At 32.6% G+C, this 17,785-nt stretch overlaps 1 protein-coding gene across 5 annotated transcripts in view; it reads right to left on the reverse strand.

Moving 5' to 3' along the window:
* Nucleotides 1-17,785, reverse strand: part of trol (terribly reduced optic lobes) — a 439,681-nt gene that overhangs the window by 90,560 nt on the left and 331,336 nt on the right. For all 5 annotated transcript variants that reach the window (XM_088226479.1, XM_088226478.1, XM_088226477.1 and 2 more), the window contains one exon: nt 3,832-3,945. In XM_088226479.1, coding sequence (XP_088082605.1) covers nt 3,832-3,945 — 114 coding nt within the window. The remainder of the gene's footprint in view (nt 1-3,831; nt 3,946-17,785) is intronic.

Raw genomic sequence — 17,785 nt, forward strand, 5'->3', positions numbered from 1 at the left:
ACTCATATAGTGTCCGGTGTCCGTGCGGCACGACTATGGAAACATCTCCCATCCTCTATCAAAGATGTATCTATTGTAGCTCTGTTTGAATTACACCCGAAAAAACATCTGCTTTCTCTTTCTCAATCTCCCCTCTTTTTTTTCCTTTTCCCATTGAAGACCAGTATCGATGTTAATTAATTTACTTATTTATTTATTTTATTAGGTAAACAAACAGTATGTACACATATATTGCCAATTTCTATGTATATTAGTGTAAGAAACTCATGCACACACCAAAAAAATTGTTTACACCCAATAAAATAATTTAAATTATGTTCAATATAACAAATGTAAAAGAAACGAAATGAATAATAAAATTAAATATCTGCTTCTCTCAAATTTCAATAATGTTTGACCTAAATTTACATACATTGTCACAAAAAATATCAGCCTCGGTAAATATATTGCTATATTAGTCGCATATTCTAGGTATTGTAGATTGTTTAAAATAGTTTGTTGACGCGTTTTCTGTGTAAAACAGAATATTTTGTCTTGTCGGTCTAGATGGCACAAGGAATGGAAGTCTTTCAACGAGAATCAATTTTATTATTTACTAATTTGAATAAACATAACTGGTCTAACATTATTCTTCGATTTTTAAGAGAGTTTATTCCATGGTACTGCATACTTTCAGCATGATTAGAAAAGTTAATGTTTAACCTGCTTAAAAAAAATTTGTTGGACCCTTTCTAGTCTATTAATACTAACATTATAGTAAGGTGACCAAATAGGAGTACAGTATTCTAGCTGGGGACGAACAAATGTTTTGTAGAGTTTTTCATATGTCTCTGCATGTTTAAATGGTTTCGATATTCGCATAGTAAGTCCCACCATTTTATATGTTTTTTCAGGGCTGATTCAATATGAATATTAAACATAAGTTTGGTAATGTTCGTCCCCAACTAGAATACTGTACTCCTATTTGGTCACCTTACTATAATGTAAATATTAATAGACTAGGAAGGGTCCAATAAAAAATATATTTTTACAAACGCGTATTGATAGTTGTATTTGTGTGCGTAATTTTTTTCTCGCATACGTTTTGAACCTAAAACTATGTAAATAACACCTCCAATTTTATTTTTTGGTAAGAATAAATTGCCATTTGGCAACAACTCCGCCATTGTATAAATATGCATGCACAGACAGTTACATAAACAAATAAAATAAACTGTGCACAATGTTTTATAACCAGAAAGTTAATTATTTCCATACACAGGGCGGCACATTGAAGTGCAAATAAAAATAAAATAAAACATATATTTATTTATGGCCTATTTGTCACGAAAACATAAGATATAATGAGTATATAATATAATGTAATGATTAAGTTCAGTGCTACGGGAAATTGGATATAAAAAGTTTTCTTACTCGCGGTAAAAATTAAAGCATTTAATTGTACAAAGAAGTTTCTTGAAAATGAATGAAAAAAATAATTAAAATGCACTACTTTAAATGACGTCATAAAGTCTTCTAAATCAACCAATGATAGTGTTGTGATAGATTTTCAGTTTCTAAGAAGCCAACCCTCCAATCAGGACAACTCGCCGAAGAGAACTAGGAAAGTCACGCGCGGGTATTAAAAAAAAGCAAAACTTTAATACATCGTTGCGATGATAATACGACACATAAAAATAAAAAATAAACTAATTTGTCTGAGTTTGATGGTTTATTAACAAATAAAAATTATAAAAAGCCACTGAACTTCCCCATCATTACAAATATACACATATGTAAATATTAAAGACATTGTTCAGGGTAACAAACCTAAAATGGGAAAATTACAATTTTGAGGGAAGGGGTTAATACTTTTGAACACCCGAATCGTATTACGATGTATTCTGTTAATAGTCATCACAGAACTAATTATCATGGTTCCCGGGATAATTATTCGAGATGTAAATTGCAATCACGATCTGGATTATTTAAGCGTTAAATTGGGTTGTTTGGCTTAATAACTGAGGACCCAGATTTTTTTGAATTGTTGGTTCGCAGTGATTCAATTCAACAGTTCAATTTAAACTTTAGGAGGTGAAAAAGCCAAAAAAAAAAATTATACGTCTAATTTAAATTCTTAAATACTACTATGTTGATTTCAATTATGTAGCTTTTATTGACTTATATCTGCATTCTTAATTATTATTTTTAATCTTCTTCTAATTTTAAGATTTTTTAAATATAACTGATAGGAAAAAATACATTTTTGGGTTCTCTACTGCAACATATTTATATATACTACGTACTACGTATATATATTTGATGTGTAAACATGTTATACATATATATTTTATTCTTCTTAATTCATTTATATTTGCTGCTTTTTTGTAAAACACATGTCTGACTTAACATCATTCTGTCCATGTTTGAAATGTGGATGTTCAAACATTGGCAGAATGGTGAATGTTACACAGTGTGTAAAGTGGCCACTTAAACCAGCCAATGACAGGTCATTAGCCCTGTAAATGCCTAGACTTCCATATTCCCTTTTCAAAAATGTTTTCCCTCTCTGTTGAAATAAATTTAAGTACAACTCCCTAGGGAGGAAATCCAGCCAGTCTGCAAGTATTTGGACATAATTGAACATTGTTGAATTACTACCTGGTAAAAGAAGAAGTATAAAAATTGGAAAATTGTTTTCTCCGCCATCTCCACCATAAACGGAAAATTAGTTATTGATGCCAAAATAAACTATAAAATAAAACCTACCTACATAAATACGAATAATTATCGTGTACATTCTGATTCACTCGAGCGCGTCCAGATAAAATTTCTAAAATATATTAATTTAAACTTCATATTCTAGCTGCTTTATTTAATTATAATCAATTATTGTCTTCAGCAAATATCTTAAGACTTTCTGATAGAAGAATCCTAACTGACCTAATAATACTTTATAAAGTGATCAATTCATTCTTTGACTGTCCAGATTTGCTGGAGTTGGTGTGTTTCCGTGTACCTGGTCGACATACCCGCCACAGATCTCCTTTTTGTTCTGCAAGTTCTAGGACCAACTATTACATGCACTCGCATATCTCTAGGCTCCATAGATATGGCAATCAGTATGAGGACAAGGCTGATATATTTGGTTCTGGACTTGATAGTTAGAAAACGAGTCTGATTTCTTTTTTTCTCTAGCAATATTATTCTTAAACTTTTCTTTATATTTATTTTTTTTTTCATATTTATGTTCAATATATGTTGAAGACAATTTATGCCGTTTATGTAAAAATTAAAAATGAAAAAAAAAAATATTACCCCGTAATAATCTGCTAAAAACAGCCAGACCGCTTTCACATAAAAAAAACTGTATTAATCACCTCCGAAAAAAGGTGTCGTTCACAAAAACAGCATTTCTCAATTTGCAGAAAACACCCACAAAACTAGAAAAATCTTATGGTACTTTAAAAATCTTTTAAACTGGTCAAATACACAATAAGATTCTTGTTTGTAATATGTAAAAAAACTTATGTATTCATTGTTTATCGTTTGTGAAAGTCAAAAACATTTAAACTATTGTGTAAATTTTATTATTCACTCTTTTCACAAAATGGCTATTATCTCAGTTCCACTTTTTTATAGCTGGCTGCTTTCTGTGTAACTACGTTCAGTTATACTACTTGACTCCGCAAACTTAGCATTCTCCATTGAGTTGGTGAAGCTTAATTAGAAATCTCACAATTTTTTTTTCAAATATCTCAGCAAGTCCTTCGATGGAGATTTCTAAGTTTGCTTTAAATACCCTCAAATATTAATCCTTAACACGCATGTAGATTAGAATATTATACATACGGCAGTTGAGCTCGTCTTCTCCACCAGAGCAGTCCATGACTCGGTCGCATTTTCGTTTCCCGTCGATACATTTTCCATTGTTGCAGGCGAAATCCAAATCAGGTCTGCAGAAGTCTGGAAACAAAGAGATACATAATAAGAAGTGATCACCTCTTAAAACTTTTAACTATTTCTGGAAACAATGTGACTCAAAAATACTGGAGAGACGGATAAGCCATTAATTAGGAGTACAACTAAATGTGCTCGGGATTGAGTAGTATTTCAATTAATTCATTTGGGTATTTTAAACACAGAGAAACAAACGATTCTTGCATTAAAAAATCCTTCGCTTAATATGTTTGTAATTTTATTTAATAAAAGAAGCTCATATAAAGTTTTGTAAAAAGGGACATAAATATATACTAATTTGTGTTTTATAATATAAATAATATAGACGTACATAAATACCTTGTTTTTAAAACTGTCTGAATATTTGTTAACTATCTTTGTTTTTTAAGTTAGTCTTCTTTGTTTATTCTCAAATGTAATTTCATAAAAGTATATTGTTAAGTATCTTCGGCAGGGGGAAACCCCCGTGAGTTCACATTATTTTTATTAGTAATTATAGTTTGTAAGCGAAAAGTATGAATAAATAAATAAAATAAAAAATGAAGTATAAATTTAAAAAAAAAAAATAGTTCATGTTTCTTAAAAACGGATATTGTGGAATGTAAGACAGTGGATATATGAATAAATACTTTTTTAAAGTAGCTGCATTTTTAGCATTAATTCGAAATTTTAGGTAAAATTGTTTTATTGATTTGGGAAAATTATAACATTTTCTTACATAAAATGCATACAGAATATAAAAATATGAAGAACTTATAATGTGAAAAAAGTTTGCATAAATTTTCTACGGAGAATAATATTAATGGTTAATTAATCGATCGGATAAAATAAAATTAATAATGATACAATTTTTGGGATGACCCGATTTAATTAATTAATTACGATACTAATACTTTAATGCTAAAGCGTGATTATCTGTTTCTGTTTGTTTGTATTTCCTTCACATAGCAATCGAGTGACCGATTGACATGATTTTTTGCAAAGGATTAGCCGGACAGCTAAATAAAATATGCTACTTTTTGTCTCGAAATAAAATATCACTCCCTCAGAAAAAAAATAGTGGAAAAATGAATTTTTCTTTCGAAATTATTTTTTTAAGCAGGTATAGTCGAAGAGCTGAAACGTGTGACAAGCTAGTTTTTATTTCAAAAAAATATCAGTGGGAAAATGAATTATTATTCATCATCATCATCATCATCATTCCCTTTCCGTACCTAAAGATGCATAGGGGACTGCATTGGTTCACCAATCAATAAATAAATACTTGAATAAATAAATAAATAAACACCACGCAAGCGAAGCCACGGGTAAAAGCTAGTACATTGTATCAAACATGGTAATTAATACAATAGCAATATTAAGTATTTATGTTATTTTTTCCAATGATATCGGGTATTTGATGATTTCTTTGTATATAAAACGTTTCGTTTGATGGAGTCACGAAAATTGCTTCACAATTATTAAATTACGGTTTTTTTTTAAAAAACTAATTATTTAATTAATTTAATTCTAGCTTATTTAAGCTAGAATACTTTGGCGGGTACCATTAATACAAAATTTAAATTTAATTTAATTGCTCCTGGATGGGCATTTCAAGCGTAAGACTGCTCGCTTTACCTAGACAACCTATAACAGACAATCTGCCTATGCTGCGTTTGGTTTAATAGTGCAGTATCTTATGTACCACTGGGTGCAAAAAGTTGGATGACGATGATACAAATAAAATGAAATTATAAATAACGTTTTATATTTAGTCCAGTTGGGAAAGGTAATATTACTAACTACCAAATACCGAGGGCGGGGGTAGGTGGGAAGACAAGAGCAATAGGAGAGCAGAAAGGTGAAGAGGTTCTTGAATCGGAAACTCTACCCGGATCACTTCACGAATGTTCTATAAGGCTCTATCTCTACGCCATGTACCCACTCGCTAGGATCGTCGATTGGGTAAACAGAGCTGGTAGCGCCAACATCAGAACCTTTGCAGAATGCCTTTGGTAATTTATACCTCTGATTCGACACGCGTAGACATTCATATAAATTCTTCCAGCGAGGTGTGTTAAAACTAAATAACATACCGACGGCATACGAAACAACAGAATAAAAGCCACATTATTTACAAAACTGGGTACTTTAAATTAACTATTACGACAGTGTTGGATTAAATTTAAATATTTACCCCAGGCATTTTTCACGCCACAGCGCGGCGCGATAAAATAGAAAAAGCTTGGTTAATTTTCATGGTATTTTAATTACCGTTTAATTTTTTTACCGGGGACTAGAAAAGATGAAAATAAAACGAAAAAGGAAAATAATAAATAAATATCCACCTAAACTTATTTTACATTTTACCATGTGGGTTGGGACGATACATGTAAAATTAGTCTAAAGCGGAAGATATTAATTATAATATTTATGTACTATGACTTCTTGGTAAAAAAAAACATGATTTCCTGTAAAAAATAGAGCAACTCATAATTTCAACATCATTCCGTTTCCGCATCCAAAAGTGCACTCCATTTGTACACATCGATTGATCATCAAGACTTCGATCATCTCTTAAATGAAGGTAAAGTGAATAATTCTACGCTTCAGGTTCCAATACAAAAATAAATAAATATTGCAGTTTAAACAACCCTTAATAATAAATACGTTTTTTAAATATAGTTTATATTATTAAAAAAACATACAGTACAATTACTGAATGCGCTTCTTGGTCTTCCTCGTCTAACGTTGCCGTTCATTTTTACAAGTCCTAAGCCCATTAAATGCCTAGACTTCCATATTCCCTTCTTTAAAATCTTCTCCATCTCTGTTGTAATTTGTTAACTAAACTATTAAGTCCATTATTCGGACATGATTATGAACGGCGGGGTATAAAATAAATCTAGATCATTAATGCAAATCTCAGCTTCTTTGAAATATACTTTTTAAGATAGTTTGTTTTATTTTTCAGGTATAAGCGCCTAAGTTTTTTTATTTGCCTGGAAAGCAAATTTGAAAGAGGTTTTTTTGAACCTGTAAATTGGCTAGCTAAAACAAAATTCATATTTAAATTTATTTCAACAGAGAGGGAAAACCTTTTTAGAAGGGAATATGGAAGTCCAGGCATTTACAGGGCTTATGACCTGTCATTGGCTGGTTTAAGTGGCCACTTTACACACTGTGTAACATTCACCATTCTGCCAATGTTTGATCATCCACATTTCCTCAATCCTTTAATCTGTTGACTTTTGTGAAGTAAAAGAGTTGAAACCTTTATCACGTGGGTGAGATTCATCCGGCTGAACCAAATCACCTACTAGGCAACGCCTGAAAACTATTTTCCAATTTATATACTTCTTATTTTACCAGGTAGTAATTCAACAATGTTTATTTTAATTTACAAATAAATTTTGTTTAAACAATGATTGATCCAAATGATTGCAGGCTGGATTTCCACCCTAAAGAGTTGTTCATATTTAAATTTATTTCAACAGAGACAACAATGACAGGTCATAAGCCTTGTAAATGCCTGGACTTCAATATTCCCTTCTCAAAAATGTTTTCCCTCTCTGTTGAAATAAATTTAAATATGAACTACTCCCTAGGGAGGAAATCCAGCCAGTCTGCAAGCATTTGGATATACTCAAACATTGTTAAAATAAAATTCATTTGAAATTTACCTGAAACTTCGTCTCCAAGCATGGTTCTTCCGGGGTGATTACTTAAAAATAATCCAACAATAAGTGCGCCAAAAATGAAGCAAAACATTAAAATAAAATAAAAACGATTCATGTTGATATGTATTTTATCTGTCCGTGAGAAAGTTTTTTTTTTCAAAGAAATTACTTTTACGACCGCGAGGCGCATAGAACCGCGACACATTATAAACTGATGCATAATATTAACACAATATTCCAGAAGAGTATTGGTAAACTGCAACTAAGCAAAATTCGTTTATCTATACAATAATAAAGACATTTCCCGCCTTTTTATAATTCTAAGAATAAAAACCATGCATTTCTTTTAAGACGCATTTTTGCTCAGGTTAACTTTTAAATATATTAGGGTCAGCGGATATATTTTTTTTTGCACCACAACAGACCATGAGGTGTAATCACACTGATGAATTACGTCGCAGAACACCCAGGCTTGAGGTAATTCGTATTTATGTGCTATGGTCCCACCGGAAATCGAACCCGAACCCCTTCGTGCGTGAGACAAGCGTCTTAGCCGTTACAACACAGCGGTCGCCAAAAGGTAACATAAAAATGATACATTGTCTTTATGACTCCAAAACTTTTTATTTTCTGTTAATATGCTATCTACTGACGTTTCAGGATTAAACTTTAACGATTTCTATATTACCTACGTGGTACAATAACATAAAAACAGTACAATAAAGTGACAAAAAAAGCGGAATATCCTACAGATTTGCTATAACGAGTTGACTATAGCTAAAAAATGTTACACATTAATACTTCGGATACAATAATGGACCTAATTTGGTTTCCATATAATTCAATAAAACCATGAAACAATTGTTTTTGCATTAAATATTTCCAAAATATTTTTGATGCAACAATGGACTATGTAGTCTAGTTTTGCATCGAAACATTTATAAATATTCTAGATTCAATAATTCTTTAAATATATTTTTTTTCCCTCATGGCAACAAGTTTAATTAGAACTCGAAATTTATTTGTCCATTTATTATATACGCTTCATTTGGTTTGCGGGTGATTTAAGAAGCTTTTTAGGCACTTTTTAATCAAGAAAAAACGACAAATTAAGATTAAGGAAATGAAAATAACATATTTAGAAAATAAATCATTATAAAAATTCAATTCAAGGAAAAACCTACAGCAAAAACACTTCACCAAATAATCCGCCCCATCTCTCTCCCGATACTACTTAAAGTATTTTTCATATTATTTTTAATGACATTTTAATATGTTTTTTATGGGTGATACCATGTGTGTTGGATTTGTTCCGAGGTTTTGTCTACCATTGCAGGAGCCATCTTCAGGGTAAACTAGTGAGTGAAAAGAAACATTTTGATAACAGTGACCGTGAAAACCTTCGCACCTATTTGAATAAACATTTGTATCAAATAATAATGATAGTTTATTAACATTAATACTTTTTTGGTAATAGATTTCTCTGGATTATGTGTTGTCTGCTTAACTAGATACAACCCGTTTTAAGGCAGACATTCTTATGTTTAAACAAAAGCATGACTATCTACTAGTGACTTCTTAAAACAATTTAATAATTTTAAGAGTCATATTTATAAAAAGATATTCGGATACATTGAATATTTTGGGACCCAAAAATCTGAAAAATTGATCAACATCACTGCATACCAAATTACCGTCTGTTGGATGCGGTCCAAAGTTTATTAAAATAATACCATCTATACAACCCTCCGCATCTAGCAGTGCACGAGGCAGTGCATTGGTACACCAATCTCAGCGTGTCTAGATCATTAAGCAGTGAAAGCAAGTTGACTGGTCTCACTCTTCAGATGCTAGTCCAAGGACAATAAAGTATTCCGGTGTGCCAAGCTTCATAAATATCTCATGTCAACCATGTAGGAAATCGAACTTGAGACCTCTCGCATGGTAGGCAAATGAGCTAACCATAACTCTTCGGGGTGTTTTAATGCATGTGTAATAATAATGTAGGTATGTAATACAATATTTTCACTCAGTTTTTATGAAGCATAAAGCTTCGTATACTAAAAATGAATTTATAATTTATTATTGTTATTTACACCTCGGAAAGTAATAACGCTGTATATTCGAGCAGGCAGTAGGCGCGCGGCAAGACATGATCCCTATTCCCTAAACTTCTTCTGGCCAAAAAAGCCGGCACGTTTTTGCCATTTGTCAAAGGTGTTAACTTGAGCGGGTCGCTAAGAATATTTATACTAGGTACCTTTAAAGTTTAAATCTCAACACCTAACTCCGCTTCTTGTTTTAACACAACACAACGTGACGGTGAGACCTGTAGCATAACCTAGGGAGTCTCAAACCACCGACATACTTCACTACAAGTTCACCATCTCCATTGTTTCCTTATCTACATCGAGTGGTGCGTGGGGCACCGATCACAGCGAATTTCAAACTTTTTTAAAACATCCTTGGGCACACATGGTACAAATACATATTTGCTTGGCAGTAGACGAGTCTGATCCGTCACGATTCAAAGTCTCATTCGGCTAAACTCGAGAAGCCGAGCGAGAAAAGTGACCAAAAATGTACATGTATTAAAATTTGACACAGATCTTTTTTTATGATGGAGATCACTGCTTAATAAGCTCCTGACATCACTGCGACCTGTGTAGATCTATCTTGACGGGTCCCCGTATTGTAATCTTTCTAAGTCTTAGAGCTGAGTCGCTGGGCGGAAGACGAGTGCTCTTTCTTCCTCAGGTTTGACCGGTGGTACGAGTATTTATAAGAACCGGCTTCTTTTGTGACATAACGCGTAACATTCACACATAATGTGTATAAGTGTATCATCACCCTCCCTGCAGAACCTACATCTCCAAAGGTGGGGCCGAACATTAAATATAGGTGAGAAAATCTAAATCAATGGTTGTACCGAAGGAAGTTGTCCATCCCATACGTCAAACATTTCGTGGCCAACAAATTGAGTAAGTGAACCATTTTAAATACCTGGGTGCGTGGATCAACAGGAAATCTGTTGACACAGACGAAGAACTCAGAGCAAGAATTGAAATAGCGAGAAATTTATTAACAAAAATGAAAAATTTCTTGACTTGTCGCAAACCATCATTGAAATTACGACTCAGAGCCTTAAATGTTATGTTTGGTCTGTGCTGCTATACGGTTGTCAAACATGCACCCTCACAGTCGCTCTGATCAATAAGCTGGAAGCATTCAAAATGTGATGCTTTTGAAAAGCGCTAAAAATATCATGGACGGACCATATTACAAATAAAAGAGTTCTTATTAGGTATGTTACGTAAGGACAGGAGCTTCTAACTCCGATAAAATGCCGCAAGTTGGAGTACCTCGGACATGTTATTAGGGGCCCAAAATAGTAGGTTTAACAAATTATAATAGAGAAAAAAGTTAAAGGAAACAGATGGTTTGGTAGGTAAGAGAAGAACATACACAACTGGACCGGCCTTCGTGTGGGGACTTGTTCCAGATAGCGAAAGATCACGACTGACACAGCCAGGCCATTGGTGCAATATGTGGCATATGATGGAGTCAATGATTAAACAAAATTTATTTACAAGTAATTCAAATAGATCAAATCAAAGAAGGAATCGTGTGTTAGAAATACCACATTGTAAAACGAGGCTCGCACAGAGACATGCATATTTTATAGGCCCATAAATTTTGAATTCATTTTTACTGGTAATATTTCATTGATTCCAAACTTTCAAAATTTTCCTTCTTTTAAAAAACATGCGCTATCCTGGATTCAAACTAAAGATATGAACTCTTTTTTTCTATGATTTATTTTGTTGCCCTTTAATAATAAGGAATATTTTTGTGTTTTTTAAAAATAATTTTTATTTCCTTTTTTAATTACTGTAAAAAAAATACCATATTATCTTTTCCAGAATATTTCATTTTTCCTTTCTTATGTTATACAAAAATATTGTAACTGTCCATTATTTACTTTAGGAGCAAAAATTCATTATCATTTTCTTGTATACCCACGAAAAGGATTTTTTTTCGCCTTTGTGGGATTTTTTTGTTTGCTATTTTTCTATTAATATGTGTATGAATATGTGAAATGTAATTATGCTTTTTTTTTTAATGCTCTGTTTAATTATCATGTTTATTGTAAAAAAAAACAAAAAAATTAAAATAAAAAAATAAAAAAAAACGCGGGCACGATACCAAAATATAAGAAGTTTCGGCTAAATCAGCCACGGTCGAAAACAAAACTTTACGAGCACCTCCATCAGTATTCTCCGATCAAAAGTGAATTTACTTATGAATATTGCTTGTTTTGATGAATTTAATTGTCAAAAAATGTTTTAAAAAATCATTTGTTTATAACTGGTTGGAAATGGCCCTCAAAATGAAATATTTAGGTAAATCATGAAAGCAAAAATATATATATATATCTATTTTTTGTATTCTACTTGCGTATTAGGTACCTATATAATTGATTATTGTAGTTTTATAAACGCGAAGGCATAAAAATCAACAAGCCGCCACAAGCCATGTACCTAAGTATGTACATTTATATATTTGAAATCATTCCAATTTTTTATTCGTATATCTGATAGGAGTAATAGTGGAATTTATCGTATTTGTAAACAAAAGCATTCCCACGCTAGACATAGGCTATTCATACGTGTAGGATTTTTAATGTAGGAAGATCAAACTGTTTATTTATGGATGACCTGCGTAGATAGAGATTTCAATGCGAAAGCAAAAATTCTATTCAGTCGTCAATAAATAACATGTCTGTGCGTATAATATATTGTATTACATAATCTAGATCTTGTATCGTAGGCTCAAGGATCTAACGTGTAAGACATCGTGATTCAGTTATTATTTATTAAGTTACATATTAAAAATCATGGTGTATTTGTTACCATCGACGGGTTTCAGTAATTTTGTCATTTATAATATAATTTCATAGTCAAAATCATGAATATAAAAATCAAATAGAATATATAAACATGGACAAGGTAAGTCCGCCTCGTTGCGTAATGGTTAGCGCATTTGCCTCGGTTTCATGGCATGAAATATTTATTTAAAAGTGATGACACACTGAAATATTTCATGTTCCTAGACTAGCACTTGAAACCTTAGGGCTATCAACTTACCTTCATGTAACAAATTATTAATATTCGCTGCATTTTAGTGTACCAATGCAATGTCTTATGCACTGTCGGGCGTGAAAAGGAATATGATGATTGCGACGATTTACAATTTGTTGATTTCTTGGCAGACTCTCTGTCGAATAAAAACACGTTTTTAAGTACATTGGTTTTCGTATTACGATTTTATCTGTTTATTTTGACGTTAATTTATTCAATCTTTAAAATGCACTGGTTTCTTGAACGATCTGAATTATTTTTAAATGGCGCCCTGTCTGAATTCACAATCTTTATTAATCAAATATTTAATCACACAAACTTGACACAAATCCTCTGTAAATTGTTGTAATTAGCCGTGAGTTTGGCGAGGTCGCGACCGAGGAGCTTTTTTATTTCGCTTAATTAGCGGACGCTTTATTTTAAATTATTGTGAGAAAAGTATGGTAAACTTGATTGAGAGTTAGTTCGCAGTCAGTAAACATATCACGCCTCATAAACTTCTTTATGACACGAATAACATAACGACAGAGCAATTAATTTTTCGTGTATTTAAATATTTATGTGGTATTGACCTAGTATCTTAAATTTGATTTGAACATGTATTCATTAAAAATTTCAACGTTTTACCAAAATAATTCAATTTTTGAGGTATTTTCATGTTACGTTAATAATCGTGTTAGAAAATAGATAGCAAGTTGTTGTAAAGCAGGTTTCAAACCTCAAATTTTGATCTGAATCTAAGACACTACCGCGGAACTAAAAACCGTGTGCACTGCGTGATTAGAAGTATTTAAGTTCACAGGCATGGGTCGTTCCTAATTGTGTTGCTTTAAACTGTGACTCTGTCCCTAATAAATAAAGGTATAATGTTATTAATAAATAAATCATCTTTATTCGGGTATTTCAACAATATTAAATACCTTTTCTAATTTGAAATCGATGGTTATCTGATATTTAAGACTATCTATAAATATTATGCAGAATAGAAGCAGCCCGAACAGATTTAATAAAATGAAAAATCTTCTTTGTGACGATAATATAAACCTTAAGCTGAGACAACGAATGGTCAAATATTATATATGGCCTGTCTCACTGTACGGTGTAGAAGTGTGGACTTTTGAAGTCAATACTTTCAACCGCCTTGAAGCATTTGAAATGTGGATCCACCGTAGAATGTTAAGAATATCTTGGACCGATATGATATCCAACAATGAAGTATTACGTAGAGCCAATACTAATAGAGAACTATTCACCACTGTTAAACTCCGTAAGATTTCATATTTTGGCCATGTGTTGAGAGGTGTTAAATATGCCATACTTCAGCTTGTCATGAAGGGGTAGATTGAGGGACGTAGAGGGGTCGGAAGAAAACAGCTTTCCTGGCGTCGAAACATCCGAGCATGCACCAGGATTAGAACTGTGAAGGAGCTGTTTCATACTGCTCGGGATAGGGAAGCATTCTCCCAAGTGATCGTAAACGTCGGGGGGACCCGACATGACACTATTTTTTTTAGATGAATCAAAATATTAATAAAGTATTTTGATATGTCGCAGAAGCCGAAATAATCCGTTCATAATGAAGTCTGAAAACTGTGTAGGATAGATACAAAAATCGCACTCCCCCATCTACAGTACAAATCTAAATGTGTCAAACTAAGAAAAACGTATTTTTTTACTTTCACAAGTTTCGACCTCAGATCTACATATATAAAACAATGTTTTCAATCTCAGTATACTGTAATATACATTCCATTCTAAATGTCGAGATCCGTGCATGGAAAAGCAATTTCCAAATTGCAAAGCAAGTTAATTTTATATAACTTTTTTTCTATGTAATTTATTAGTTAATAGTATCGAAGACGAGTTGAATGCATTTTCGATAATGTACTCAATATCGAAAACGAAGAAGACTGAGAAAGACATGGGATGACGAAATTTAACAAATACTTGAAGATGGACAAATGTCGAAAGTCGGAATGATCGGCGCGAGTGCATAAGAAAATGTAGAGAAAGTGTAGTGTGTATGCAAAGACAGGGTGATATGGTGTTTTATTGTCTCTGTCCACTCTAGCGGGGAAACGGTGTGATGGTGGAAGTTGAGTATTTTTATATCTTCTATTTAAAAAACAAAAATAACACAATGATGAGCATTTTTATAGAAGAACGTTGTTTTATTTACGTCAATTTGATATGATTTCGAATTAATAGAATCATGTAAACAATGCCAAACTTTCTAACTGAAAAAATATTGTTGAAATAAACAAGCTGCCCAGTGCCGCGCTTTGAGCGTGGGCGATTTAAACTAAAATCTGTATTGAAAAAACACACGAGACCCGCCATACTGATCTCCATACAGTAAAAAGTTATGTTTAGGAACCTGTTTTCGATAATAAAATTCATGTAAAACGAACCCCCTTTTCAACACGAGTTTTCACTCTATTAAAGAGGTAGAAACGTTATTATTAATTCAGCATTACCTTAGTACACCAATTGCAGCGTAGCTTGATCATTTTTGTTTTATGAAGGTAAGATGATCGGTCTTACGCTTCAGGTACTAGTCCAGGGGCTTCAAAATATTCTAGTGTAAAAATACTTTTTAAATAAATATTTCACATCAACCATGCCGGGAATCGAGCCCGATACCTCTTTTATGGTAGGCAAACAGGGAGATGACGTGTACAAAGCTACTTAAAGAATTCAATGGAAAATACGAGATTTTTTTTATCAGGAAACATAATTTGAATCGGGTTGTGGTCCCGTGGCTAGTGTCTCGGACTCACGGCTCAAAGGTCCGTGGTTCGAATCCCACTCTACCCCAACTTGATTCCCAATTTCTAATAGTTAGTTATTTAAAACTCGTTAAAAATGGCCCTCAAAATGAAATATTTGAGTAAATCATAAGAACGCAAATATTATTTTTTATAAAAAAATAAAAATATTAATGTCTTAATCTAACAACTTGTAATGTAAGTTTTTTTAACAACTTTATAAATAAATACATTACATTACAGGCCGATTTTATCATTGATTAAGTATGCAAAAAAAAATTATCTCTACTTATTTTGTATCAAAATAAAAAAACTGAGCCTCCATCGATGACCTAAGTAAAATAATTCTGTGCCATTAATTTAACAGAATCAATGCACTTAAAAATCCTCACACTATTCAGAACCCCACGACAACCATAAACCCTGTACACAAGTCTAACTTCTTGCGAGTTAGTGTAAGCTTCTTGTAAAATACGGAATACCTCGTTCAGAATACAAAACACATCTTGTAGCATAGATTTATCTCGCTAGATGACGCCTGGGCAGACGTGCAACCGTTGAAGAGGTTTGAGAAAATCCACAATAAAATTCACAAGGCTTTTTTACCTGTCATTACATCGGCTGTAAATCCAGAAGGAAGCTCTGATTTAGAATATGTTTTTTATGTAAATAACGCGTGGGTTTTTTTCAAAGACGTCTAAGGAGTAAAGCGAAAAAGAAAATCCCACGAGTTGCGTTTTTCCTTCGTAGTCTACGAGTATATGCAACTAAAAATGTTTCCGTTTTAAAACAGTAAACAAAAAAATGCGTAAAAATATTGAAACAGTTTTACGGTATAATATCATCATCATTTCCTTTCCACACCTAATAGTGCACAGGGCACTGCATTGGTTCACCAATCGCACTGTATCTTTGTTATTTTGGATACATGAAGGTAAGATTATCAGTCTTATGCTTCAGGGGCAATGAGATATTTTAATCTGAAAACTCCCTTTAAAATAAATATTTTATATCTACCATGTCAGGAATCGAACCCGAGACCTCTTAAATGGTAGGCAAACGCGAAAAACATTACACCACGAGGCCGACGGTATAATATTTTGGGTGTTAACATAAGTCGTGTCAGCTTTTCTCCAAATGAAGTGAAAAAAAAGACAACAAATTAGTCAACTATTCATAGCACCTACATCGTACATCATCATCATCATTCTATTTCCACACCTAAGGTGCATAGGACACTGCATTGGTACACCAATCGCAGCGTGTCCCGGGACTATGAAATATTCTAGTGTAAAAACACCCTTCTAAATAAATATTTTACATCAACCATCTTAGGAATCGATACCGAAACCACTTGCATGGTACAAAACGCGCTGACCATTGCACCGCGAGGCCGACAGTTTTGTACAATGCGCAAATATTACGAGAAGCTTTGACAGCTTGATTCCCTCAATTGAACGCAAACAGAGCTCGAAAATGCTCACTTTCGAAACCAAATAAAAGCAAATACAATATAATGTAGAGCAGATTTTTTTTCTTATTTTACATATTTCAACACTCTATATACATACACAATTTACATATATATTCATAAGGTCGGGCATATTGCTTCAAGGTAATTTCTTCCTACATTTCCCAAACTGTTCTATTTCAGAAAATCAGTGGTATATAAACATATTGTTGGTATATTATAATATTTTCATTGTATCACAAAATATATATACGCGTAAGTGTTTTTTAAGAAATAAAAATGTATTAAATATCTACACTATACTATGAACAGAGGAGGGAGTGAAGAGGGAAGGAAATGCGGAATATTCAGGAAGTGACGTTGTATACGTGATTTGAATGTAAATAAAGAATAAGCGTCTCTGATATTACTGGATAGATTATTCCATAATTGAGCAGCTACTACTGTGAAAGAGGAGGCAAAAAAAATAAGAGCGGTGAATGGGTATTGAAAAAATTCTCCGTTACTAGAACGAAGAGATAGCCCATGCTGTGATTGAGGTTGGAAGAGCACTCTCAGATAAACAGGTGAAGTGGGATCATTAAAAATATTGTACACAAGGGATAGAACATGAATGTTTCTTCTATTTATTTATTTATTTGACGGACTTATGCAGTCCATTCTAACGATAGTAAATACAATTTCTTATGATAAATACATGCACTAATGAAATAAAATACAATAAAATTAAATTAAAGCTAGGACAAAAAAAATAAAAATTACTAATTCTACTCTAGATACTGAGCCAGTGTAGTCTCCGGCCACATG

Source organism: Micrasema longulum, unplaced genomic scaffold, assembly GCF_059751315.1.
Source record: "Micrasema longulum isolate JH-2025_06_02 unplaced genomic scaffold, ASM5975131v1 h1tg000435l, whole genome shotgun sequence".
NCBI classification, from domain to species: Eukaryota; Metazoa; Arthropoda; class Insecta; order Trichoptera; family Brachycentridae; genus Micrasema; species Micrasema longulum.